The sequence below is a fragment of the Mustela putorius genome, unplaced genomic scaffold, assembly GCF_011764305.1.
Source record: "Mustela putorius furo isolate JIRA1106 unplaced genomic scaffold, ASM1176430v1.1 tig00000831_pilon_pilon_pilon, whole genome shotgun sequence".
Taxonomy (NCBI): Eukaryota; Metazoa; Chordata; class Mammalia; order Carnivora; family Mustelidae; genus Mustela; species Mustela putorius.
In genome coordinates this window covers 7,757,193-7,780,937 of record NW_025421490.1, presented here as the reverse complement: position 1 = coordinate 7,780,937, position 23,745 = coordinate 7,757,193, and the positions used below count along the sequence as shown (strand labels likewise).

General features: G+C 47.7%; 1 protein-coding gene across 2 annotated transcripts; it reads right to left on the bottom strand.

Moving 5' to 3' along the window:
* Positions 1-20,527, bottom strand: NRSN1 (neurensin 1). 2 transcript variants are annotated; one of them, XM_013060826.2, is made up of 6 exons: positions 20,343-20,527; positions 18,496-18,571; positions 15,581-15,668; positions 10,792-10,871; positions 10,211-10,408; positions 1-1,629 (listed from the first exon to the last, which is right to left on the bottom strand). In XM_013060826.2, exons 5-6 carry the CDS (start codon positions 10,397-10,399, stop codon positions 1,231-1,233), a joined length of 588 nt encoding a protein of 195 aa, XP_012916280.1. In that variant the 5' UTR covers positions 10,400-10,408; positions 10,792-10,871; positions 15,581-15,668; positions 18,496-18,571; positions 20,343-20,527; the 3' UTR covers positions 1-1,230. The 2 variants fall into 2 exon arrangements, with proteins under 2 accessions (XP_012916280.1, XP_004761313.1); XM_004761256.3 differs by lacking the exon at positions 15,581-15,668.
* Between the last annotated feature and the right edge of the window lie 3,218 nt (positions 20,528-23,745).

Sequence of the window (23,745 nt, the reverse complement as noted above, 5' to 3'; positions counted from 1 at the left end):
TTCTGTCTGGGCACATATTTTATTATCCAGGGAGGGAGGAAAGAGAGGAGACACAGGACTCGAAGGGGGCACGATTTCTGAGAGAAGACCAAGGTCACGTTCTCCTCAGTCCGGTTTAAGTCCATGGATGACGTAAAAGTGCGTAGGGGTGAGATGAGCATCTTGTTGGAGAATCAAACATCTTATTTGAGGAAGAAAACCCTTTTTAAGGTTAGTATCTACTCACAGGCTTCTTATTTGAGGATGGCTTACTTTAGTCTTTATAAAAACACGACAGCACTGTATAAACTGCTGGGGCTAGATATTGAAACGTGAGTACCTGCTGATTCGGAGATTTTTCTGGGAGTCCAGATCTCAAACAGTCCCACCGAGGTGAGAGCCCCAGGGACATCGCAGGCATGGCCCCCGGAGACCCGATGACACGCGGCAAAGGAGGAATCTCAGACACCATAGTCCAGGATCTCTGTCGCATCGAGGGGACACTGAGGCCGGCGCAGGTTAAACAAACCCCCGAGGTCACACAGCTAGGGGGTAGTAGCTTCTCCTTTCCCCAGCTCTCGGAGGCTGCACAGAAACTCCTAAAGTTCATTTCTTCCCCAAGTTTTCTAAAGTTGGCAATGTTAGCTTTTCAAGTGAAAACACTGGAGAGAACCAAACCAAACCAAACCAAAAAAAAAAAAAAAAAAGATTGGCGGACAACTCCAATAAATTTGTACCCATTCTCAGCAACCTCATGTGAAGAGTTAGAAGACAAATGTTTGGGTCAATATCAAGGAACTCGACTTGTCTATGAACACACATGACAATATCTTACACGTAGTGAGACAGGAACAGACGCAGCACCACACAAGAAAAAATCAGGAAACTGACATTAGAAAATAAAACACGCCACGTTAGCCACTGGTCATCTGGTCTAAACCGCTGGGCACTCTCCAGTAACGCGGGGGGAAGGACAGACAGTCACGATATTAGAGAGGGGAGCTCCCGAGGGTGCCCCATGGGCACACGAGGCCCCCTGAAGCAGCGTGGTGCCTACGCACAGGTCTCCAGGGACGTCACCTCCTCCCAAGACCCCGAGCCAAGCCGAGGTGAGCTCCCGCACCGCACTGCCCGCAGCCGAGCCCTGGGCTGGGGCCAGCCAAAGCCCAAATCCCATCATCTCCAAACCTGGCCCTGCTCCTTGTTAACACTGCATGTGATCAGAGAGGGGGGACTGGGGTGGGCGGTGTCTCAGGTTGCCGAAACAGGCTGGACATTCTGCACCCTAGACAGAGTGACGGGAATCTTTGTTTCCCCGGGGCCCGGGGCTTTTGTAACGGGCTGGCTGTGGACCTTGATGTCCGCGATGCGCTCTTTAAACTTCTGCTGAAGAAGCTTTTCCTCTTTGGAGTAGCTTTTCACGAACACGGACGTCAGCAGGCACCCTGCCATGGACGTGCCCCCAAGGCAGAAGAGAATGGCCCCGGCCAGCTTGCACGCGTCCAGGGCCCCGTTAAATTGCATGGCCTGCGTGTCCACCACCACGAAGTCAGCTTCGCCAAATGCTTCGATTTTGGGGGGCACCAGGAATCCCACTGCCAGGACAGTCAGTCCGAGAACCACGAAGACGGTGCCGGAGATGAGTCCGACCTGGGGGGAAAGACACGGGGAGGCGGGACAGGGTGAGCTCCTCGCCTGGGCTCTCCTGAGCTCCCCAGAGCAGGACCTGGCTTCTGGGAGCAGTTAATATTCCCCTGCACCCCAACTTTGCAAGAAGAGAACCCTATACCGTTTCCTAACGATAACAGAAGGTGAAAGAAGGCACTTTCTAGTGTTAATGCCAACCAGACAAGCCAGCACTGCCTAATGGTTCCCTCTGAGCTTTCTCAAAGCAAAAAGCTATGCAGCGGCCCCATCACCTTCGGACTGAGTTGTCCCCTTGAGTCTCTGAGCAACGGTGAAGCAGTCTTGCACCCGGGAAGAGCCCTGCCCTCTCCACTAGGCCCTGGAGCTCTGAGAAGCCGGCCTGGAGCTCACAGGGAGGCCGCAGCGTCCCCCTATGCATATAATCTGTGACACAGAACGTCTGCATCGGATGGGCTTGCTCTGTGCCCATCACGGAGGGACACGAAACAAGTCCATTTCATCATTCTGTCTAAGCACAGATGACAGACAGGGTCACTGTACCAAGCACCAACCATCCACAGCCCCCCCCCACCCAACCCCGGTAATACGAACAGTGGTTCCTGCTTCACCCAGCGCAGCTTTGGTCTTACCCTGGTCTGTCCCTCCCTGTGGGTCAGATTTATCACTTACTTATTGTCCGATCATAGAATGGGCCCTGACAATCAAAAGCCAACTCCAGCTCCCACAGACCCTTCACCCACCCAAAGCCCACGTCCCGTAACACATCCTTCCTCACACTGTTACTGAAATTCCCCAGGACACCCTGTGGTGTCACCTCTCTCCCTGCAACGAGGGATCAGCTCAACTTGTCCAACCTGCATGTATGTTCCCGGTGACATGGGTGGAGGACACGGGCAATCCGCGTAAGTACCCACCTCTTCCCCCAAGGTGCTGGGAGGGCACCATAATCGCTAGTTTCAGGTCAGGAAATGTCCCCTCAAGGAGGGTGGGTCACTGGCCCAAGGACAGACGTTGGTGAGCAAGTGGCAGAGAAACTGCATTAGCTCAGTTCGGATACAGGGTAACACGCCGAAGCAGGAGGGGGCTGTCCACCCTGTGGTGGTTTGGAACAGACAGATTCGGGCACGGCTTCCAGCACTGCCAACAAGTACTTCAGTCACAGAAGGAAAGTTACTTAAACACTTTCTTCATTCATTTCCCCCTTTGTAAAAGGCTAAGCGATAACCAGAGTCATGGAGAGAACCAAGCGAGGCCAAGCTCGACAACGGAGCCCGGCGCCTGGCAAAGCCACCCACTGTCACACGTCACTGTCACTACATCTATCTGGAAACGCGCCTCCTGTGAAATGATGCTACAGCGGCAACAGCACTAGAACGATCTGAGCGCTTGAAGGTCAGCTAATACAGTTATTTATTTTCTAAATGCATCTAAATACATTTCCTCCTGTCCCTAATTGCTTTTAGTGAACGTAACAATGTTGGGAAAAAACCAAATGCGCAGCACCTATCTTGAGCTTTGAATTTAAAGCGTATTTATTTAATTTATTTATGAAGTTTTAGGGTAATGCACTAATAAAGAAGATTGGGATATTAGGAGGAAAACATGTTCCTGAGTCCATCAGAGAGCTGGTATTACTGAGCTCTCGCTCACGACCTAGGCATAGGGTTCGCTATGTTTTTTTCCCTTGATGCTGTACAGCTTCTTATGAAAAGGAGGTATTTTTTTAAAGATTTTATTTATTTATTTGATAGAGAGATCACAAGTAGGCAGAGAGACAGGCAGAGAGAGAGGAGGAAGCAGGCTCCCTGCTGAGCAGAGAGCCCGATGTGGGACTCGATCCCAGGACCCTGAGATCATGACCTGAGCCAAAGACAGAGGCTCAACCCACTGAACCACTCAGGCGCCCCAAGGAGGTGTTTTTATCTACATTCACCTGGAGGAGACGGAGGCCAGTGGGTTGGGACAAGCATCGTCCAGGGTCCTGTTGCCAGCGGCTGGAGCGACCAGGCTCCAACCCAGGTGGGTGTGGTCACCAAGGCTCACACTCTCTTTTTATTCTCCCGTGGCACTTCACCAATTACATATGTGCTATTATTATTTTTTTTAATTACCACAGAGTTTTAGTCACCATGAAGGGACAAATTTCCATTATGTAATATTATATAGAAACTGAAAAAAACAGTCAATAAAAAGTCTTCTGAAAAGAACAGAACCTTTCCTACATGAGACTCAAGTACCATCAGAAAAGTTGGGTTGTAAAAAAAAATCATGTTTGGATGGCTTTCTCTATTTTTCTGAAAATAGTGGCAAATCCATCCCCACAGCCTAACCATTATTTGTAACTTAAAAAAAAAATGAGTCACGCTGGAAAATTCTGAATGTGCGAGCTAAGTGAACATTAATATCCACGCTGACATGCTTCCCATGTCACCGAATCCCCTTCTTCCTCAAGGACTGGCACTCGTCTTCAGAAGCTGAAGACTGTAAAGGTAGCCATCGTGGTTTCTGAGGTTCTGAAGGGTGACAGAGGCCAGCGCCCCGTGTCTGCTAGTCCTGCCCTGCTCTCCGTATCTCTCGTTCCTGCCTTACACTCCGTGAACATTCTAATCATTGAACTTGACCGCCGGACCGCTGCCGGGGGAGGCAGGTGACCGAATCCGGGAGCAGCCTGCTCCTCCGCGGAGCCGCGATGTAGAGATGAAAATCCACTCTTGGAACCTCCCTCGGAAGCTAAAAGGCAAACGGTGCCTTGCAGATGGCAGAACTCCTGCTCACTTCAAGAACTGGAGAGGGGCCGGGCTCCCCGAGCCTTCTCCCTTTGCCTTTGTTGAACGGGGGCATCCGAGGGGGGGGCCTGCCGTCTCTGGAGGGGAGGGCGGCGGCGGACACCGACTCCCAGGGTCCGGAAGGAGCCCTCCACGCAAGTCTAAGGAGGCGCTCCGAGCCCCGTGCCCAGAGAGGACCCAGAACACGGCGACAACCTGTCTGGGAGGGCATGGGAGGGCAGGACGGGAGGGGCACGCGCGGGATCTGAAGGATGCGTCTCCACGGAGCGCGGGACAGAGGCAAGACGGGATGCTGCGATGCATCAGCCTAGCCCTGGTGCCATCTTGGAGAATGGAAAGGAATGAAGATTTGGGGAGTGATGCTATACAGAGCCGTAAAAACGGTCTCTCTAAGTTGAAGTGGTCCTTGGCCTAAGAGAAAGGGGGCTCTCTTAAATAGAGTTTGAAAAAATGCAACACAGGGTTCCTTGAGGGTCTGAGAGTGCAGACAGCCCAGTGTGGGTCCAGGCAGAGAGCTGGGACCCCACGGGGAGAGGGTCCCCTGGGGCCTGGCACAGCCCCTGGGACGGCTGGTGGTCGGGCCGGCCCAATGCCGAGAGAGAAGGGCGTCTCCGCTGGGACAAACCTAACAGGCCGCAGCGAGGACGGTGACTTCTGATGGCATCCTGGTTGTGGGGACGATGTGTGAGAATCCAGCACCTGCCGCAGAAACGGGGCTCGGACAGGGAGGAGAAAACCCGGATTCCAGAAACCCTGCTGATGCAGGCTGCCGGCCGGCTCCGGCTGTGACCCAGACCAGCATCCCGGTCCTCATCTCTGCGTGAGCCGACGAGGTCAGAACATACCTGCCTTTGCTCCAAAAAAAAAAAAAAAAAAAAAAAAAAAAAGGGCTGCCGGCAGGGCTGCCGGCAGGTGCCGGGCAGCTGTCCCGGCAGGTGTGGTAATGACCGCTGGGAGTGAGAGCCAGCGTCGGGGAAGGACGTGCGGAGCTGAGGGAGCTGGAGGTGAAGGGAGCCGTCTGGCTGCGAGGTACCACGCCGCGGACGAGGTACCACGCCGCGGACGAGGTAACACGCCGCGGAAGCAGCAGCAGGACGCAAGCGGGACGCGTCTTCGTCATCGGCCCTGAAGACCACTCTGACCTCTCCTGAGCAGGACCTGGGCTCTGAGGGCTGTCCCTTGCCAGCAATGACAGCAGATGGAACTCACCTGGCCTGACCTGCCTGTAGGGACCCTGAGCTTTGTGGAGCAACCGTTGATGTCCAGCCGGGATCCAGCCCACGCGTCCCCCAGGCATGATCTCTGGCACCCGGCCTTGGCCTCCCACCTGATGGAGGCTCGGTCCCTCCAGCATGGGCAGACAGCCACTGTCCCCATCTTCCAAAGCTATTCCGGAGCCCTGTGTCTCTCTTTAGCTACGGCTTGAACTCATCCAGTCCTTGGTAGTCAGGCCGAGTCCTACAGTGTCACTGAAACTGGTTTCTCCGAGGCCATGAAGACCCTCCTAATGGTCCAACCCAGTGTGACCTCATTCGAATGCTCTGCGGCCAGTGACGTTAAGTGCTTTTGCCTTCTTAAAAACTCTTGTCCCCGACATGACTCTTTCCTGTTTCTACGTCTGCATCTCTAACGAGGCACTCTCAACCGGTTTGGCCAGATGTTCTCAAATGACTGGTGTTTCCCAGGGTTCCCCCTTCACTCCCATCTCTTGTTCAAGATCTCTCCAGGGTTGCATGCGCAGCTGTAGTTCCAACTCCCGTCTACGTGCCAGGGACTTCCAAGCTCCCATCTCCAGCCTCGATTTCCTTCCTGGGCTCTCGCCCCGGACTTCTGACAGCCAGTGGTAAGATCTGCACAGAAATGTCCCAAAGGCTCCTCCAACCCCAAATACTCAAGATGGCCCCTTTCCTCCTTCTGTCCTCTCTTCCCACTTCCTGCTCCTGCCACCCACCCGGTCATGGAGCTCTTCTCATTCCTAGTATAAAACCAACTCAGCAATCTTTAGCTACACTTTGGAGAAAATCTAAGACAGATACTGAAACTCTGACTTAGCTCAGCGGGGGAACTGGAGCCATCAGGAGAGAGGGGAGGAGGGTCTTGGGAGGAAAGAGGGGAGTCCGAGTCGCTCCCCGTTAAGAGAGGCTTGGAGGAGACGGTCTTATCTCGTGCCTGCACATGGCTGGGGACACCGTTTGAGGGGTTGCTAGTATGGGTGAGGAGAAGGTAGGAAGGAGAGGGACTCTGAGGTGAGGAAAGCCTGGGTGCGGTCAGGGGGTCGCACCGTTAGTTCACAGCTGCCGTTCGGAGGTGATTTGTTGCACAAATGGGCGGCGGCAGCTCTTGTCAAGGTCGAGTGCAAGACTAAGAAGAAAAGTCCCACCCCAGCCAGCCTGAGTCGTGGGCAGTGCCGCGGGAGGCAGGGGCTCCGTGGGATCACGTCACAGGGACTCTGCGTGTGCCAGGCGTTGCAGGCACTAGGATAAAGGAGCTGTGGCTGAGGCAGCCGCGGTGTAGAACCTGTGAGGTCCAGAGAGTGTGTGGAATCCTGTGTGTGTGTGTGTTTACACCTATGAGACAATCCCCCTGAGAAAGCCTACATTTATTTTCTTGCCCGCTTGCTGGACTCAAGCTAGAAGGTTCCGGAAAAGTACCGATTTCAAAGCCTTTCAAAGTCTTCTGTGATCCCGCTCTTGTGTACCTGCCCCCACTCGTCTCTTGCCCCCTCTCCTCCAATGTCTCCTCTTCCCAGGGGATCTCTCCGTGGAGCCACTGCTTCCCCAGGCTGCCTCAGACTCTCCCTGCCCCCAATCCCCGCGCTCCCAGTAAGTACTGGGACTCCTTTGAGGGTAGCGGTTATCATGCTGGATTGTAGCTCTCTGTGGACATGCCTGTTGTCTTTGCCAGCTCTGTCAGGTCAAGGCTGTATCTAATTCACAGGTGAGCAACCGCGTCTTGTTCACAACCAGAGCCTCCCACGTGACCGTGCACACAGTGGACACAATCACTTGTACAGGAAAGAACGACTAGCACCGTGAGCTACAGGCTCTCTAGATGCACGTGGCAGGCAGAGATTCTACCTCAAGCTCATCAGAGTCCAATCTCCATCCTCATTAAGCCGCTCCAAGCTGCCCACAGCTCTGAAGCCGGCTCAGGGGCAATGTCCTAGCCCTCAGCGAGAGACCAACAATCCCTTAGCACCGCTTTTTTGGGAAGGGAGCAAGGGGAAGCCCATAACTTGAACCACCTGCAGATGCTAGAAACATGGGCACAATCATTGCCTTTCTCTGTACTGATAGGAAACATTTCATAAAACCCACTGGAATGGATTCCCTTGTCCTTCCTAGAAGAAAACGGAAGAATGGTTAGTGTCCTCCCCCAGTAGAGGACGCGTCTCTAAGTGAGTTCTTACACAATTCAGGTTGACTCTAAGCTTCGGAATGTTAGTCTTGCGTTTTGTGATGAGGATCTGAGTCTAGGATTTGGATTTTGCTGGAATACAATCTCTATGAGCCCATGGACTTTTGCCCAGTTTTAGTCTCTGAAGTAGGTTCGGCATAATGGAGAACAAGTACTTTTGAAGCTTGCTTGGGTCAGATAGAAGACAGAATTCTGAAGTTTGAACCCCGGGGTTGGTCATTAACGATGGGTTCTTTATTTGAAATCCATACCTGAGTCTCGTTTGATGGATTTATAGCTTCTCACATCTCATCCTGGTTGTGCCTTGGAACCATGTGAATGCTTTCAGTATTCTGTACGATACTGGCATTTCAGGCTCTTGGCACGACGGATCTGTCAGGCAAATATTTGTTTTTTTGACACATGGGGAAGCAACCACCCACTTAACTGGGTAAATACAAGATGTGCCAAGCTTGGCTGCATATTTCGTCGGTCCAGGCCGGCGAGGATTCATCAGAGATGACAGTTCTACAGGGCAAGGATGCTGGGTCAACCAATTTTAATGCCGAGTACCTGACACTTGTAAGATATCGAATTAATGCGGGTCTTGGCTCGTCCCTGTTAACGACTGTGTTGCCCAGTACTTTGTTTATTAAGTAGATTTCAAATTTTCTTTCCACTTCAGGATCCAATGTTTCATTGGACCGCTGATAGTAGGGACTGGTGCACCGAATCCTTGAATGCATGTGAAACATTTAATTCTCACAACTTTACTGGGTAGGGATGATAAGCATCACCCACTGGGCTCACTACGGTCCATTAACTTGCCCAAAGGTACAGCGCTGTGAAATGGAAGGGCTGAAGTTTGAAGCTGTGTAATCTGAGGACGGCGGAGTCCACGCTCACAAGCATTATGCGAATCGCCGCTAGAGATCCCTACTCACATCTCCAGCATAGCACAGCCAGACTCAGACTCTTGGTTCCCCACCACTTGCCACTGCTCTTCCAGGGTTTCCCATCCCAGAAAACCGTAACATCATTCAGTAAATAGCTCAGACTGCAGGCCTTGGAGGCGTGCCGACTCTGCTTTCTCTCATGTCTACCTTGCTGGCACGTTCTCACAATGTGATCTTCAAACTTTATGCTAAATCAGACTACTTCTCACCATCTCTACCAACACCACCCTAATCCAAGCCAACATCACCTCCTGCCTGGGCGCTTTCAGAGCCTCGTAAATAATCTGGCTGCCTCGACCCGTGTGCTCCTATAATCTACTTTCCATGCTGAGTCAGTAGGATCCTGTTAAAATAGGAGTCGGTTCATGTCACTCATCTGCTCAAAATGGCTCGCCATACCTCTCCAGGAAAAAGCCAGCATCCCCATGATCACCTACAAGGGGCTACACAAATTGTCTCTGTCCTGTTATTTTTCTGGATCCACCACCTGTCCTACCCCTCCACCCCCCTTCCACTCCAGCCAGACTGAACTCTTGCTACTTTTCAAGCACACAAAATCGGTTCCTGTTTCACAGCTTTCTTCCCAGCCCAAAAAGATGTTCAGCCAGGTCATCTTACGGTCCTGTCCCTCAGCTCGTCCTGGCACTTGCTCCAATGGCGTCTCCTCTGAAAGACTGTCTATGAACAGCCTATGCCACAACCTGGCTCCATCACTCCCTACCGTCTTGTCCAGATGCATTTCTTTCCACGGCGCTTGTCACCACCTGACCTCCTGGTATGTGGTTTATTCATTTATGCTCTGTTTCCCGTGATCGGTTACAGGTTCCAAGAGGGCAAGGGCTTTTCCTTCTCATCACTTCAATGTCTAGTGCATTGCAGCTTCTCAGCACAGAGTAGGGGCTCACAACTGTATGCTGAATGACTGAGTATGCTGTCAGATGAAGTGCTATGGAGAAGCTCAAGCTAACAGTCTCCGATCATGGCTGGTAGAGGCAGAGACAGCACACTGACCATTGCTGACCATTGTACTATGCCTCAGCCTCAAATCTCTCTCAATACCTGATTATTTCTCTTTAATAATTGTTGCAGTATGTCAAATGATGCTTACCAAGCCTATTGGGGGGAGGCTTATATGATTTTGCCTATGGGTGGCTTCCCAGCTGGTGAATTCAGCGGCCCATCAATATCAGTATCAAAAATAATAATTAATGATGGCATTTATACCTATTTACATTTAACCTGCAAATCAACCATTGTCCTGCATTTGGGGGCTTTCTTCAGCTCAAGGTTTATGTTCTCCTCTCCTAAGGGAAGAAGACTGCCCTTAGGATCATCAAGACGGAGGCACACAGAGAAGACCAGAACTCTCAGCTCTTCACAGCTACAGGATTCACCACAGCCGATAACATTTCTATCTCTTGCCTTACACATGTGTTCTTTCCTTACCTTCCAGAATGCTGAGCTCCACCTATTAGGTGATCTCTGGATCTGGAAATCATCCTCATACTCCCAGATCGAGGTGGTGCAGTCCTCATAGAACTGATGCAGATAGGACCGGACTCCGTAGCGCTGGTAACCGCCCTCGGTAGCTGCCTGCACCTGCTTGGACCCACAGATGTTGCTGCAAGAACTCATCCTTCCCAGCTGCAATGACAACGTCCCCAGGGATCAGTCAGCCCCGCGCTCTGGCTTCCGGATTAAAAGGCATATTAAAGGTGAGAACTGGGCTGAGTCATGTTAGTCTAGTTGAACAAGTGCTCTTTTCTTAAGAGAAAAGACATTTTTAAAGACCGGCCTTTCTTATAAGCTGCTCTGCTTTTTCACTCAATGCAAAATTACCCCCAGATACTTGACGACTAGACACTGGTTCTCCATAAATGAAAGGAGACATAATGGCACAGCTCCCTTAAATTATGCAAAAAGGGAAGCATGAAGCCACATGAAAAACGGTGACAGAGAAGCCGAGATTTTCATTGTTTTCACAAGAAATCTTTCATCTTTTAAAAACCAGTCGTCTTTACACTTACATGTTAAAGAATTAGGTCCTCTCACTTGCTACAGACGGAATGTGTCTCAGATTGTCCTCTCGGATGCTTTCACACGTTCCCTGGTGGAAAATACGGGGTGTTACTCCTCAGCAGTTTGCAATTTTGCTCTCAGATCTCGTGGATCTTGCTCTCACATTTTAGCTAATTGTCACGTTGTATGGAATCTGTGTTTGAAGGCTGCTGAGCAACGCACGCGTCATGGTTTATTAATCACAAATGGCTCAGGCAATAGTTTACACCTCACCGACTCTAACCCTAAATATTTCAGTCATTATTTGTGGACACATCTGTCCATGCGGGATGATAGAGCCTAACGGAGAGGGTAGACATAGACCGTCATCATGCTGCAGGAAGTGTCTACTATACACAAGAGGCCAGAGAATTGCTAAATGGAACTATGTTCTGGGTGGGTTGCTTGGGACTCGGTCTTCTTAAGATGGAAATTTCAACTTGATCTCACCTAATTAGTACCCTTAGAGAGAAGCATTTGGTTATTAATCCATGTTAAAAAAAAAAAAAAAGGAATTGTTGAGGGACAGCAATTTGGGTGAGTAAGGAAATTTTTAGTAATTCTCTGGTGTTTGGCTTTCTTATCTTCACATAAGCAGATACATATGATGGGAATGTGAAATACTTTTTTTTTTTTTTTTTTTTTTTTAGATTTTGCAGTTATCCTCCAGATGGTTTTCCCTGTGTGGACATGGCCTCCAGATGACAAGACAAGGAGCAACGTAGAAGAGCATTTTCCCGTTGAACCAAATTCTCTCAGGACTTGTCCTGTATGTCATCCAGGTTAACACCAGACAGGAACAGTTTCCAAATCCTTATCCAGAAACCATGCAGTGATGTTTATCTACGAGGGAGAAGTGATCCCGAGCTGCCGGCAAGGACCCCTGTGGGACCCTGAGTCCGGCTGGATAGAATTCAGGAGGTAAAATCAAAGCTGAAGCCCCACAGGGATGCCTGGGTGGCTCAGTGGGTTAAGCAGCTGCCTTCAGCTCAGGTCATGATCCCGGTGTCCTGGGATCGAGTCCCACATCGGGCTTCTTGCTTGGCAGGGAGCCTGCTTCTGTCTGCCTGTGATCACTCTCTCTCCCTCTCTCTCTGACAAATAAATAAAATATTAAAAAAAAAAAAAAAAAAAAAAAAAAAGCTGACGCCCCAGATAGTTAGCCTTGTCCTGTCCCAAGGGCACAAAGTGAATCCATTAAATTATCTTGTAACAGGTGCTCACGGCCAACAAGGCATTCTGGTTAGAAAATGCTGTCAAATGCAGAAAAAAATATATGTCCCTGATCTTAGAAAAACGAGGCAGATTGGTCCCATTGATGCTGACCAATACTCTCCTCTTTTTTACTGTTGGTCGGTATTACGTTTAGGGCCTTCCGCCCTGTTTCCGATACGACAGCCAGGAGTGATGACCAAGAAAAAGCGAGCAGGAGAGACAGACAAAAACAACTTTTTTTTTTTTTTTAACTTTTAAACATTTCAGAAGGATATTATTTCATAAAATATAAAGATTTTAGAATGTACTTTTGCCCGATTGGAACAGCAAATTGTGATGGATCAAATTCGTTTGTTAACCTCGTTTACATATTTTAAGTGTTAGGATGATCACTTCAGTGCCTTTAATGCCTTATGATGAAGAGGATTAATAAGGGTCTACATAGAATAATTTTTTTTAAAGATTTTTAATTTATTCATTAGAGAGAGAGAAAGAGAGAACAAGAGCACAAGCAGGGGGAGGGGTAGAAGGAGAGGGAGAAGCAGACTCCCCGCTGAGCAGGGAGCTTGATGCTGGACTTGATCCCAGGACCCTGGGATCATGACCTGAGTGGAAGGCAGACACTTCACCAACTGAGCCACCCAGGTGCCCCCACAAGTAGAATAATTTTAAAGGTGCTTCTTAAAAGAGACATTTTAATAAAATTTATATCAAGGGGCACTGGGTATCATATGCTACTGATGAATCACTGAACACTACATCTGAAACTATGTTGGCTAATTGAATTTATATTTTTAAAAAAGGAAGTAAATAGTGATAAAAGAAAAAAACTTTTGATCAAGAGAAGGGACTCATGCTTTACTAATTCTGCTTTGTCACTGAAGACACTGAGGCATCAAAAAGTCATCTGCTAACAGGTGACCCCCTGAGTCAGGGAGCAGATGGCCAACAACGCAGAAAGCAAGAGTATGGCCTGAATCACGACTCTGCATAATCAGACCAAGTCATCCAGACACGTATTTCCAGGTGTCCTATAAAACATCAGAGACTTGAGCATGGAGAAAGGGTAAAAATAGGACTGGGGCACAAAGAAATTCCTCATAGCAACGGCAGGCACTGTCTTCACTGTTGAAGTCCCTCTTGCTCAGGGTAGAGCTCAATGCGGAGCTGGCCATGTGATATGCATGGCTGGATTCCAGCATACGGGGTCAAGTGCTTCTGTGTTATAGGTTGGGACTCAGGAGTCCAACTTCATTAAACAAAATACAGGTCAAATCATAAAAGAGATGGTAAGGGTTCTAAACAAATGTTTTTGAGCCTGAGTGATGGAAGGCTGTTACCCTAAGTCAGAACAGATTTTTTAGTGATGCTAGATCTGTGCTAGAAAAGGAATCCCAAAGAGCCTTACTTTCTTCTCCACGTATACGAAACACAAGAACACAGCCTGCGTTGTGCTAACCACACAGGGCAGGTTGTAATCCTAGTTCCTGACCTACAATGTATTGGTCATGACATTGCTGGTAAGCTCATTCACCAACCAGGCCTATGGTTTTATCATCCTCAAAATAAGACAGTGGGGCCAGATAGCCTTGAATTCCTTCCAGAGATAGTTTTCCAAGAGTCTCTGGCCATGAGTTTACAGAGTGAATCAGTTATTTTTGTTGGATAAAAAACTGGGTTTACTGATTTCCTATCTCTCATTGATTGTCAGATGGTCCCCAATTCCTTATCACTATCGTGTATGAAAGTTTTGGTTTACAAGAGCATATAAGTGATTAGGTAGGTCAATTACTTGATATTAAGTGGACTAAATGGTTGTGTAGTATTTGTTTCACAACTTACTTCAGGATTGTGTGCATTCCTAAACAGTACAAGTGTATCTCAGACATGGCAGGTTTGGTTCCAAACTCCCACAATATAGCAAATATCATATAAAACAAGTCAAATAACTTGTTTTGGTTTCCCAGTGCATATAAATATTATTTTTACACTATACTATAGTCTACTAAGGGTATAAGAGTATTATATATTAATTAAAAAATACTTCATTATTAGAAAATGCTGTCATCTGACCTTGCAACAAGCCATAGTCTTTTTGCTGGTGGAGGGTCTCTACCTTAGTGTCGAGACTGCTGACTGATTAGGGGGTGGTTACTTAAAGGTGGGGAGGCAGTGGCAGTTTCTTAAAATAGAAATTGTTTGCCATATTGGGCGCCTGGGTGGCTCAGTGGGTTAAGCCTCTGCCTTCGGCTCAGGTCATGATCTCAGGGTCCTGGGATCGAGTCCCGCATCGGGCTCTCTGCTCGGCAGGGAGCCTGCTTCCCTCTCTCTCTCTCTGCCTGCCTCTCCATCTACTTGTGATTTCTCTCTGTCAGATAAATAAATAAAATCTTTAAAAAAAAAAAAAAAAGAAATTGTTTGCCATATCAAATAGAAGTTTGCCGTATCAATTCATTCTTCCTTTCACTTGAACTCCTATTGGCCACTGTAGAGGTATTGATTGTCCTAATTCCAATATTGCTGTGTCTCAGGGAATGGGGGGGGGGCAAGGAGAGGGAGAGAAACAGAGGAACAGCTGGTTGATGGAGCAGTTAGAACACATGCAACATTTATCGATTATGTTCTCTGTCTCATATGGGCAGAGTTCCTGGTGCGCTAAACCATCCCAATAGTAACATCAGAGATCACTGATCATAGATCGCTGAAACAAACACAGCAATAATGAAAAAGTCTGAAATACTGTAGGAATTACCAAAATGTGACCCTGAGACACGACGTGAACAAATGCTGTTGGAAAAATGGTGCTTGATAGACTCGTTTGACTCACGGTCGCCACAGACCTTCAATTTGTAAAAAACAAAAACAAAAACAAAAACAAAAACATTATCTGTGGTGCACAGTAAAGTGAAATGCACTACAATGAGTTATGCCTGTAGCCCCTGGGGACCTCAGAGGTTCCATACATCTTTCCAGATGCATAACTTACTGGATTCATTCTTAGAGGAGAATGATCAGTAGAAAGGAATTTAAAAATGTACCAGGTTATAATGAGAATTTTGCACCTACAGAAACACAACAGAGTTACAGTTGCTCCTAGTGAAGCCAGTAACTTTTTGTCCCAACATAGAAAATGTTACATTTGTTTAGAATCTGCTTGGTTGATTGACACCTCCAGTTACCATCAAGACGAGACTCGATGTCATTTCATAAAATCCCTTTTAAAAGCTGGGCAATTATTATAAAACCAGCGAGGGCCGAGAAGCACGGGAAGGTATGTGCAGAGGCTTTTCAGCGTGGCTCAACATTTACTCAGTGAGCAAGGTCTCCGGAGAAATCTGGCTTTCATATTGGAGTAACTGTAGCCGGAGTAGCAGCTGCAGAAGCAGTAATGTTCTGTCTGTGACTCTTGTTCAGGGATGGGTCCTGGAGAAGGCTTAACATCCCAGGAAGTGCATGAACAGGGGTAGGGCGGCGGAATGAAAATATTTTCCAGCACTGTACCTAAATGGGCTTACGTGAGTACTCCTTTTATCAACACCCCACCTGGTTCCTGCTTGACTTTCCTTGCTGCCGGCGTGGCCATCATGATGGAGCTCGAGCAACACGAGCGTCTGGCTGTTGGTTTGGTCATCTATGAAGAGGGAGTTATTTTTACTCTCCTCAAAGGACATTCTAGGCTAATTAGTTGAGGATCTGGGCATGGTTTTCCTCTTTTTATAATCTGTGGTATCTATCTCAATTCCTTTTGTAGTTATACATTCAACTGGCTCCTCCAGTCTTGGCATCCAGCACACCGGCCATGTTCCGGAGACCCACAGGAGGAGGGTATCAGGCCTCATCGCCCCTCCCCAACTCTCCTGAGTGGCCTCCAACAATTAGAGTGTTTGATGCCAGCCCTCTATCCCTCTCTTTCTCTTGTCCAAACTCATTTCTTTGTATAGGGCTGGTGACCATCTGATGCTTCGTACGTGCTGTATTTGTTCATGGTCCAAACCACTATGTATGTGAGGGACTGGAAGCTTCTTAAGGGTGGGCGCTTTCTGTCCTGGTGACAAGCACTTTGAAACTCCTTGAAATAAAAGGGTCCATGGGTGGGTGTGGATGATGGTCTGATCATCCTTCCTTTTTCATTCCTCCCTTCCTTCCTTGTTTTTACAGCACTAATGATGGGCCAGATTGTGTGAGATAATAAAGCTGAGGAGCACACAATCTGCTCTCAGTGGACACTTAGATTAGAAAGAGAAACCCTGCTGAAGCAAGAAGGGTGACAAAATGGGCACCAAAACCAGATATTTGCTGGGGAACTGGCATGGCTCATTCAGTTGAACATCCGACTCTTGGTTTTGGCTCAGATCATGACCTTAGGGTCATGAGACCGGCCCCATTTCAGGCTCCGCACTTAGCGGGGAATCTGCCTGAGATTCTCTCCCTGCTCCTTTCCCCAACTTGTGCACATACTCTCCCAAGTATAAATAAATCTTAAAAAACAAACAAAACAAAACAAAGCAAAACAAACAAAAAAAAACAGGGCGCCTGGGTGGCTCAGTGGGTTAAGCCTCTGCCTTCAGCTCAGGTCATGATCTCAGGGTCTTGGGATGGAGTCTCACATCTGACTCTTTGCTCAGCAGGGAGCCTGCTTCCCTCCCCAACCTCCGTCTGCCTCTCTGCCCACTCGTGATCTCTCTCTGTCAAGTAAATAAATAAAATCTTAAAAACAAACAAACAAAAAAACAAAAGACAAAAAACAAATAAATCCAAAACCTCAGATATTCGTAGCTGGAGGGAGTGAAAATGCTGAGAATCCTTTGAACAATTCCTCTTTTAAAAATTTTTGTGTTTTTTTTCTTAGGGCACCTGGGAGGCTCCGTGGTTCAAAGCCTCTGCCTTCGGCTCAGGTCATGATCCCCACATCGGGCTCTCTGCTCTGCAGGGAGCCTGCTTCCTCCTCTCTCTCTCTCTCTCTGCCTGCTTCTCTGCCTACTTGTGATCTCTGTCTGTCAAATAAATAAATAAAATCTTAAAAAAAAATTTTTTTTTTCTTAAAATTCAGTTTCGTTACCACAGGTGGACTGTTAGTTTCAGGGTAGGATTTAGGGGTTCATCAGTTGCATATGACGCCCCGCGCTCATTCCACCAAGCCCTCCTTAATGCCCACCACCCATTCCCCCCCAACCCAGCAACCTGCAGTTTGTTTCCTATGATTAAGAGTCTCTTAGTGTTTGTCTCTCTCTCTGATTTCATCTTATTTTGTTTTTCCTCCCTCCCTCCATGAACAATTCCTCTTTCAGCAAGTAAACCCATACAGGTACTATTAAGATCACTACCTGTACCAGTATGTGATTGTATCAATTTGTTGGAAACTTGACTCTCAGTCAAATAAAGGCAATTGCTTTTTTATCTTACTTAAAAAAAAAAATGTTCTTAGCCATGAAAACAGAAATAAGTCTTCATGCCTCTCGAAACCCCAAGAACATCATCGACTCTATATTATTTGCCTTCATGGTCTCCTTGAGGGAAGAGAGGCAGAAAATTGAGGCACAAAAAAGATTAGTGCTTTCCCGTGGCTCCCTGGGTGAGTCGGTTGTGAAGCCAGGCCCAGGCTCTGTTCTATTTATTCTCTTTGAAATATCACTCCATCTTTTCATACTGCTTTTCTCTCCCACAAAATCCTTCGGAGATAATGAGAGTGAAGTCCCCATTAGAGCCACTTTTCCACAGAGCCAGGGCCGCAGGGTAGAGGCGCAAAGCTGCTTCAGACCATTTATCCAGCACCAAACCAAAAGGTCAATTTGCTAAAAGGGCTCAGTCTCCGCATGGATGCAGGAAGGCAGGAAAGCTGGCTAAGAGCTCTTTCATTTTTAAATCAGGTATTCTAGAATTGTATAAGCATGACCTTAAAACTTGAAAATGTGTTTCTACCAGAAGATCATCGCAGAGGAATTTTATTTCCTTGGAGCTGTGGTAGAGATTGCGGCTCTGCATTTTGAGCTTTTTAATGCCATCTAAGTCAATAAGTATGCAGCCACTTTCATAATGTTTTTAAGATTTGTTTGTTTTCGAGAGAGAGATTGAAAGAGAGAGAGAGAGTGAGCGCCCATGAGTTAGAGGGGCAGGGAGAGAAGGAGAGAAACTCTCAAGCAGACTCCACATTGTGCATATTGCTAAACGCCGGGCTCAATGTCACCACCCTGAGATCATGACCTGAGCTAAAACCAAGAGTCAGCCGCTTAACCAACTGAGCTGCCCAGGTGCCCCTACTTTTATAATTTTTGAAAAAGGAGTAATGATATGCAATTACCTTATTACTCCTTCGAGGTGTTTTTTAAAGTAAGGTATACAAAGTCCAAAATCAAAATGAGAAGGGGAAAAGAACTCATATTCTCTTAAAACCTCCTCTTTATCTATGTGCAAACCACAAGGTGCTTATGAATTTGCTTGTGACAAGGATGGAGTCTTACCTTGGAAGTCTTCCTCTTCCTCTTCTCCTTGTTTAGTCTTTGGCCTTTCTTTTTAACGGCACATCGTCCTTCAAACCTATTTAAGAAAAAAACAAACAAACAAACAAACAAACCAAAACTCTGCAGGATGTGATATAGATAAAGATCTGAATTTCATAAGCCATTCTTATGCCCTGTAAAGAGTCACTTTAAGGTTGACAAAAACATTGGCAAAGGACTTCTTGCTGAAGAGCAGGGAGTTATTTCTTCTTAACAAAAGTATACATATTTCATAACTTTTTAATGGGCTCTCAGGAGACTTTGTAGGGTAAACGAGACAATATAAATAGGCTTCGTAAACTATAACGTACTATGCAAACACTATTCTTATTTTGATATAATTTTATTCTGCATAGTCAGTAATACAACTAGACTAATACACCTGTATTTTAAAAATTCTAAATAAAAACTTTATTTGCTCCCTAGATACTCCAGAATTGATCTATCTGGTGCCTGTTCCATTATACTGTAAAGTAAATTAATCTTATAGCCATGGTATTTTCGATCTGTTTACATGCGTTTTAGACTTACTGTAAATCATCTTTAGATGATTTACTCATTGGGTTGATTTTTTTACTCCTACATCCATTTCTTCTTATCATGATCATTTTACTTTCCATCTGCCTAAGAAAAGCAGGTGCCCATGCAAGATTTAATTAAAACGCCAGGGCTGGCTATAGAGATACTGGCGCCCTACATTACTCTAGTCATGTGAAATAAAATAATAGCTGGGCAATATTTTTCAAGAAGTCACTAAAAATTCTTGCTGATGAACAGTTCCATCTGGAAGAGAACCTCAAAGACGTGAGGTGAGCAAGTCTAGTTGAGGCTTGACAGACTGTTTTCTGTATTTTCCAGTTTCAGCCTCTATGAACCATAGACTCACTTCTTTGTCCCCAAATTTTATTTTGTAGGTGGTATGTGAGCAGATTTGGCGGGGGCTAAGGGGAGCAAATTATATTATTAGGGTCCTGGATCTGGATAAGTGAAAGAAAACAAGTGGTCTTCACAGCAGCCCCCCCCACCCCCATCCGTGCCTCTCTCTCAATTAAATGTCTCTTCTTTTTTGTCTGTCTTTTTGCCCCTTTTCTCTGAAGGAAATGACTCCCCACTTGCCTTTTACCAAAGGCTGGCCTGGTCTGGAGCCCGGGGATCTCTCCAACGTGCTGAAAACATTTCTGCTTCAGAGCCAGGAACCAATTAAGTCAACACCAGCTGTTTAACCGCAGCTGTGTTTTCTTTGAGGTCATCAGCTCTGACCCCCACCCAAGGCCTCTTTCTAACAACACAAAGAAGTAGGTCCTGAGATTAGATCCAAGCCCTCACGTATCTTTGAATACGGCAAAGGAATGGGGAGAGCAAGTATGTGGGGGTGGGGTGGATTCAGCCTGGAAAACAAATCAAACCAATTTGCAAACTTCCCATCCGTATTTGACTCTTACCTAACACATAACTTTTCTCGTCTCCCGGGAAAGAAACTCTTTTAAGTTTTCCCTGTAGACCTCTCCAGCTCTTACGTAACACAAACCACAAATCACCAAAGCATGGAGTGGGCTACCCCTAATTTGGATGTGTTCCCGGATTTTAATATGCATGATCTTTGTAGAGATTCGTGCACATATAATAAACGTGAACGAGTAAGGTGTGTGTGTGTGTGTGTGGTTGTGTATGTGTGGCAGACACAGAAAAACAGATCAGGAAGATGTGCGCGTGAGGAGCGAGGCAGGAGAGAGGAAGGGAGGAGCGGGAGAGGTGGGGAGAGGCAAGCGGAGCACAGAGAGCCTGCCCTGGGCCCCGCAAGGCTTTACCTGCCCCCTCCGATCCCCTGACCCGTGGAGCAAGTGCAGCCGGCTAGCCGCAGATCTCTCGCCGGGGTCCCATCGCCGCCGCCGCCGCCGCCGCCGCCGCCGCCGCCGCTCCGGCCGTGCGGAGCTCAGCCCGCGTGATGGACAGCTGGGCGGCCCGCGCGCCCGAGGCCCGCGCAGCTGCGGCGGCCGCCGGAAGGGCCACGTGCGTCCGCGGGGCGCGCTCGGGCGGCGCGTGGGCGGGGCCCCGCCCGGCGCCTGCGCCGACCCCGTCCCCGCCCGGCCGCGCTGGTGGTGGGGGGTGGGTAGCGGGAGGCGGCGGCTGGTGGTCTGTGCGGCGGCCGCTGTGGCCTGGGGGAGCGCGGGGCGCCAGCTCTGGCCTCCTGCAGTCCTGGTGCCCTGTGCCGCCCGGCCCCGCGCCTCGCCCAGCAGGTGCACCTCGTGCTATCTCCCCAGTGGAGGAGGCAGGCCGGCCTGAGCTGAGCTGTTTGCACCACCGCCCCGTTTGGGGTGCATTTGGGGGGATGCAGAGGCTTCTCTGGACCCTAAGTTTTGCCCTTGAGGAGACACGCGAGGAGAGGAGCTCCGCTGGGCGGGTGGAGCGCGGCCCTGCTGGAAGAACCTTCCCGCGTTGGCACCACTGAGCACTGTGAGGTCCCAACGTCAGGGACTCCCCACGGGCGAGATGGGAGGGCGACGAAGAGCGTGAATTCAGTTCAAGAAACACACACACACACTGATGCGTGAAAGCAAGAACACACTAGAAACTACCCGTGAAATTTTCAGAAAAATGTGTGTAGGTGTGGGCAGGTTAACATGTAAATACAGTGACTCCTGCTTCGGGAGACTCTGCAGACCCCTGGTAAGTGGGATTTAATGGAAATGACTGCAAAAATAGTATTTGCCCAGTGGCTCTGCACAGAGAATTAGAATACCTCAGTTTACCTAGTGTTGCTATGTGCCCGGCAGACCTTGCGTTAGGCCCGTTAGGTATCTGTTCATTATAAGCGTATTAAACCCTCACATCTGCTGTGTGTGTCGGGGGGGGGGTGGTAATTCTTTGTTATCCCAGTTTTACAGATGAGGAGGCCGAGGTATAGAGAGAAGTGGCTTGCGCCCACAGTGACAAAGGCTCGTCATGACTTGTCACAGGTCACACTACTGGTCCGTGGGAGAGGAGGGCTGGAATCTGTAGGTTTATCTCCCAGACAGGCTTGAGCATGTAAATGATATCTTGCCTGAAAAAAACACAAAGAAGCTACTCTATTTTCATTAAAGGGGGGACAGACCAAGGCAAATATTGAGTGAATGTTTCGAGGGGGAGGATCCCCAGGGAGGACTGTGTGCTCTCCGTTCTTTTGGTTCTCAGCTCTTGCCCCAAGTTTCTACACTACTTTTCAACACTGTTGAAACCTGTAGGTCCTTCCCAGTCTTCGAAAAGTACTTCTTTAAGGAGTTTTGACATGTTGCTTGTTAGCTTGCTTTTCTTATATTCAGTGAGTGGATCTGGTGAACATTTATTTATTCTTAGCTTGTGACATGTCTGCTGTGTTTTCCATCCTTGAAAGTCAGTAAGAGTCAGGAGCTCTGTCACGCTTCGTCAAGGGCACGGCTGACTGCCAGTTGCCTACCGTGTTGGTTTCTGCTAAGTGTCCTGGCCTCCTCGGACAGTGCATGAAGAATCCATCATCCATTAGACATGCAGACAGGTAGTCTGAATAGGGCTTGAAATTGGACAGACCCGACTTTTAATCCTGGTTCTGCCAACTTCTGCTGTTAAACCTGGTCCACTGGCTTCCCCACTGTATACCTCATTCTCCTCATCTATAAAGTGGTTTTAATAATATTTCTCCATATGGTAGTTACGGGTATTCAAAGAAATTCTATTTATTTATTTTTTTAATGAAATTCTATTTATAAAGCATTTATCACAATGCCTGGTGCATAGTAAGTACTCCGTAGATTATCACGATGGTGATGATGATAATGGTGGTGGTGATGATTTAGCGGAATTTTTTTTCAAGATTTTATTTATTTGAGAGAGAGAGAGAGAATGAGAGAGAGAGAGAGAGAGCATGAGAGGGGAGAGGTCAGAGGGAGAAGCAGACTCCCCGCTGAGCAGGGAACCCGATGTGCGACTTGATACCGGGATTCCAGGATCATGACCTGAGCTGAAGGCAGTCGCCCAACCCCCTGAGCCACCCAGGTGCTCCTTAGCTGAATGTTTTGGGAGCTGATAAATAATTTCAGCTGGGAGTCTCAAGTCTTCTCAGTTTTCCAAGCATTCTCCATTTGCTTCATTTCTTCTTTCACCAGGTCTGTTTTCAATGTATGCTCTCTCTGGCCTCTTGGTGGATGTTTCTGATGAGGTAGCATGGGGCCTGGGGGCCTGGGGGTTGGGGATCCACCTGTCCAGGAGCTTAGGGGCAACCCAGTTCTTCCAGGTTCCTTTAGCACATCTGCCTTTGGGTCCTTCTCAGTCTGAAGTAACTTGAGATAGAGTAAGATGATTCACACATCTCAAGATGCCCTTAAATGTGAATTACCACTATTATCTTGCCTTTTTCAAGTTCATAGGTTTTATTTATTAGCTTTGCAAACATTAGGGAACAAAGATGATCATGTTGAAGCAACTAAGTTTTCACTTAGAACATACCACACAATTTCCCTGGGTGATGTTACATAAAAACATTGACCAGTGAAAGTATTGTTAATTCATTATTCAACACACATTTATGGAATGTCTGCCAATCAGAGCTCAGAAGGTGAGATGAAGACAGAGTGTTATGGAAAGTCACAGAGAGAGGGGGTCAGGAGAGGTCGTCGATGCTCAAGTTGTTTTCCAGAAGGGATGCTATGATTAGGCTTTAACCTGCCTATGTAGATATTTCATGATTCCTTTCTAAGTTCATTTCTCATCACTCTGAATGTATTCAGTGTTCTGTAAACACAGCTTGCATGTTCTTTCTTTATTTCCTTTGGTGGTTCTTTGTGCTTCTTCCTCCATATCTATGACTCCAAGTCCTGCTCATTCTTCAAGTCCAAATGTGACCACCACTTTTCAACGAAGCCTTATTTGACATACTTGCTCTTTATTTTGAACACACATAGCATCCTGTCTTATCTGTCTTAGGCTACTGCCACTTTTTTTTTTTTTTGGCCTTCTATTGGCATTATTTATGTATTTATTTGCTTTCCAGGCTTGTAAACGTCATGAAAGAAGGATCTACCCACAATCCACTTTGAATCTCGCACAAAGACTAGCACATCACTTTGTATAAAGTAAGTACTCCTGTTTGGTAGATGAATCCGTTGTTGAAGAACGAGGATCTGGGGATGAGTCCTGCCAGGGGGATGAGACTGGGACAAAAGGAGGAGAGGAGAGAGTATTATGGCGGGCTTAGGG